Raw genomic sequence first — 4038 nt, 5'->3', positions numbered from 1 at the left:
GTGTGTGCGTGTGTGTGTGTGTGAGAGTGTGCGAGTGTGTGTGCGCGTGAGTGTGTGCGCGTGTGTGTGTTTGTGCGTGAGTGAGTGAGTGTGTGTGTGTGTGTGTGTGATGAAGCTCTGCTCTTGCTCTCTGGCAGGTGTGACCATCTCTCAGGTGGATGAGGAGACGTTCTCCGTGTTTGCTCCGACGCCCGGCGCCATGAGTGAAGCGCAGGAGTTGATCCGAGCCGTCTGCAGAGATGATGTGAGTGTGATGATCAGCTGCTCTGATGATGTCCCGTGATCAGACTCTGACGCTTGTCTTCTGTTCTGCAGCAGGAGCAGCAGCTGGAGTTCGGAGCCGTGTACACAGCCACCGTCACAGAGATCAGGTGGAGTTTAGCCTCTCACAGCACAGAGTTTATCGTTCGGATCCAGTTAAAGGCATAGTTCACCCAAAGATGAACACTTGCTGCTAATAAACTCGCTCTCAGGCCATCCAAGATGCAGCTGACTCCTAGTAAAGAAGATTTTTAGCTGAAACCTTCTCCTTGGTGATTCATAAAATGCAAGTCAGCAGTTACCTGTCTTTGAGAAAAAAAAAGGCAACACAAAATTAATACCCGTGGCTCTTACATTTACGTTTAGTCGTTTAGCAGATGCTTTTATCCAAAGAGACTTACAAACGAGGACAACAGAAGCATTCAAAACTAACAAAAGAGCAATGATACACTAGTGCTATAACAAGACTCAGTTAGCTTAACGCAGCACACGTAGCAAGTTTTTTTTTCAATTATATAATAAATAAAAAGAAAACAGAATAGATAAAGAATAGAGCAAGCTAGTGTTAGAGGCCTTTTTTTGCTTTTTGTTAATTGTATAATAAATAGAATACAAAAAGAATAGAGAAGGTAGTGTTGTGTTTGTTTTTTAAAGAAAACAAGCAGTTAGTTAAATGAATAGAGTGCAAGTCTAAAAGGGGCACGTTTTTTTTTTATGATATATTGAGGTCTTATGAAGCAAAACGATCAGTCTGTGCAAGAAACCAAACATTATTTACAACATTATTACCTGTAATCCAGAGCTTCAGGCAAATGGGGAAATACGATTCTTTTTCAACAAAATGGTTATTTCAAACAGTTTGTTTTAATGTTCACTAGTTAATTTACGTAATCAGAAAACACGTGTGTAGCAATTGGATGTGGGCAGCTCTTAAAGTGACAGCAGTCTAATATTCCTGCTTTCTGTCACTCATGTTCATCAAACAACACAAGAGAGAAAATCTCTCGCTGCTCTTGACTAAATCACTTTAATAACTTTAATAAGAAGAAATATATTTAATCAGAGGCGGACAGTAGTGAAGTATTTGTACTTGACTCGAGTAAATTAAAAAGTGTCTGCACTTTATCAGACTGTTTTTCTTTTACTTCACTACATTCCAAAGCATAATGTCGTAGTTTTTACTGCACTACATTTCATAAATAATTTTTTTTGTTTTTGTTTTTTTGCCTTTAATACTTAAGAACATTCAAAATGTAGTACTTTCTTGTACTCAAGTAAAACTTTGAATTACTTTTAGTTGAGTAAAAGTAAGAAAGTACTAGATTTCTAATGTGATTAAGTACTAAACGATATTTAACATGAAACGTAGTGCAGTAAAAAGTACAATATTATGCTTTTTGGAATGTAGTGAAGTAAAAGAAAAACAGTCTGATAAAGTACAGACACTTGAAAATCAGCGTAAAAATACTTCACTACTGTCCACCTCTGTGTTTAATTCACACAGTGAAGAATATGCAGTGTTTTTATACATTCGACTGCTTTATACAATGTATGTAGCATTTCTTATATGTGTCCCTGCAGCACAAAAGCAGTGTTAAGTCGCTGGGGTATATTTGTAGCAATAGCCAACAATACATTGTATGGGTCAAAATTATCCATTTTTCTTGTATGCCAAAAATCATTAGGATATTAAGTAAAGATCATGTTCCATGAAGATATTTTGTACATTTCCTACCGTAAATATATCAAAACTTAATTTTTGATTACTAATATGCATTGCTAAGAACTTCATTTGGACAACTTTAAAGATGATTTTCTCAATATTTAGATTTTTTTGCACCCTCAGATTCCAGATGTTCAAACATTGTCCGATCCTAACAAACCATACATCAATGGAAAGCTTATTTATTCAGCTTTCAGATGGTGTATACATCTCAATTTCGAAAAATTGACCCTTATGACTGGTTTTGTGCTCCAGGGTCACATTTATTTGTTCTACTGTAGCTTTTTTGGGCTGTTGTTTGTAATTAGTTTCTTCTTATTATTTAATCGTTGCCTGACTGTTTACTTGTCTTCAGTGAGCTTGAGTTTTGTTGTAGTGTTTAGTGAAGCTAGTAAAGCTAGTTTGTGTGTTCCAGGGACATTGGCGTGATGGTGAAGCTCTATCCCAACATGAGCGCTGTGCTCCTGCACAACTCCCAGCTGGACCACAAGCGGGTGAGCACCTGTCCTCCTGTCCTCTGACCCTGCTCGATCAGCTTCTGAAGTGTGTGTGTGTGTTTCAGATCAAGCACCCCAGCGCTCTGGGACTGGAGGTCGGGCAGCAGATCCAGGTGCAGTGGGCAGCAGCCGCAGCGTGTGCTCTCTGAGCTCTGCGGGTTTCTTCACCGGTGTGTTCTGTTCTCTCAGGTGAAGTATTTCGGCCGAGACCCCACGGATGGCAGGATGAGGCTGTCTCGTAAGGTGCTGCAGTCTCCGGCGGCGGCGGCGGTGAGGAGTCTGAGCGACAGACACAGCATCTCTGTAGGAGCGTCCGGAGAGCAGAGCCCAGACTCATAGAGCAGCTCACCTGCACCTTACTGAACACACTGTATTTTATAATAAACACTCTTATTACACACATTGTCCTCACTTGAGCTTTTGCATTACACCGTGTCCGAACTACACACGACGCGATAAAAGGTATCTTTTCCATGTTAATCTTGAGTTTTTGTCCTAACTTGCCGCGACGGCGACACGCAAAATTTCTATTTTAGAAACAGGTTCTATTTGCGCGACGCTGGAAAAACAACATACAAACTATATGAAAGTAGATAATCTCAGGTGATCATGTGCTTTATTCAAAGTTAAAAGTCTCTAATATGAGTTTAAATGTAATTTTGTGTGACCTTATAGCCATACTGAAAGCAACAATAGATAGTTTACCTCAGATCTTGAAAATAAAGCAAAGATGACCGTTAAAACTGAACTCACTGCGAACCAACAAGTGTATTCCATGACAAAGATGTTATCAGTCATTCAGTATGTACATTTAATGATGTTAAAAAGCTTTAATATTTATGAATTATGAAACACGCTTCTGATTGGCTTTGATATTTGGCTGCGTTTGGTGTGGACCATAGACTGTATTAAAACAGGTGTGGACACACAAATTGCTTGTCGCTGGAATCTTGTCGTGCCGCGTGTAGTTAGGACATGGTGTTACACGTTTGCGAAGGGTGCAAACCCCGGAGCATAACTATGGAACGCCAATCCTGCCATAATTAGAAATAAATGTACAAAGAAATGTAAAAAAGCAAATATAAATAAATAAATATGCAAAGAAAAGTAAAACAAAAATAAATAATTATTTATAATTTTATTAAGAAGTGTAGCCTACATGACGCGCCTGTTGATGGTGTGGGATGAATGATTTAGATGGGCAATATGGCCAAAATCTTATATCACGGGTTATTATTTCAATTTCACGTGGGGGGTTATTTCGGCTGGGAAGCGTGCAATCTGTGATCGTGTTTTTTTAGGTTTCACTTTCAACGCATACAACGCATGTTTGAAAGATTCGGGATAGAAGGAGGCATCAGTTACTGTAGAAGATTTGTCGCCTCGCGCCACTTCCCGTGTGGTCACCGCATCAACTGATTATAATGGGTTCTCTTGGTGTAGACACGGCTTTAGATACGGATTAATCACACATCTTAGGCTGGAAATATCCAGAATTAGATCAAACAAAAGGTGTCCATGGGAATGGAGCTAGTGAAACACACGCCATGCATTATA

At 39.4% G+C, this 4038-nt stretch overlaps 1 protein-coding gene across 1 annotated transcript in view; it reads left to right on the top strand.

Moving 5' to 3' along the window:
• pnpt1 (polyribonucleotide nucleotidyltransferase 1) overlaps positions 1 to 2881 on the top strand; it is a gene marked incomplete at its 5' end in the record, with an annotated part of 11521 nt that extends 8640 nt beyond the window's left edge. Inside the window, 5 exons of the mRNA XM_016495002.1 lie at positions 138 to 244; positions 316 to 371; positions 2400 to 2478; positions 2547 to 2594; positions 2671 to 2881. Coding sequence (XP_016350488.1) covers positions 138 to 244; positions 316 to 371; positions 2400 to 2478; positions 2547 to 2594; positions 2671 to 2820 — 440 coding nt within the window. The remainder of the gene's footprint in view (positions 1 to 137; positions 245 to 315; positions 372 to 2399; positions 2479 to 2546; positions 2595 to 2670) is intronic.
• Between the last annotated feature and the right edge of the window lie 1157 nt (positions 2882 to 4038).

Source organism: Sinocyclocheilus anshuiensis, unplaced genomic scaffold (assembly GCF_001515605.1).
Source record: "Sinocyclocheilus anshuiensis isolate Anshui unplaced genomic scaffold, SAMN03320099.WGS_v1.1 scaffold518, whole genome shotgun sequence".
Taxonomy (NCBI): Eukaryota; Metazoa; Chordata; class Actinopteri; order Cypriniformes; family Cyprinidae; genus Sinocyclocheilus; species Sinocyclocheilus anshuiensis.
Note: the sequence above shows the minus strand (reverse complement) of the source record. Positions and strands in the feature narration are given on the sequence as shown.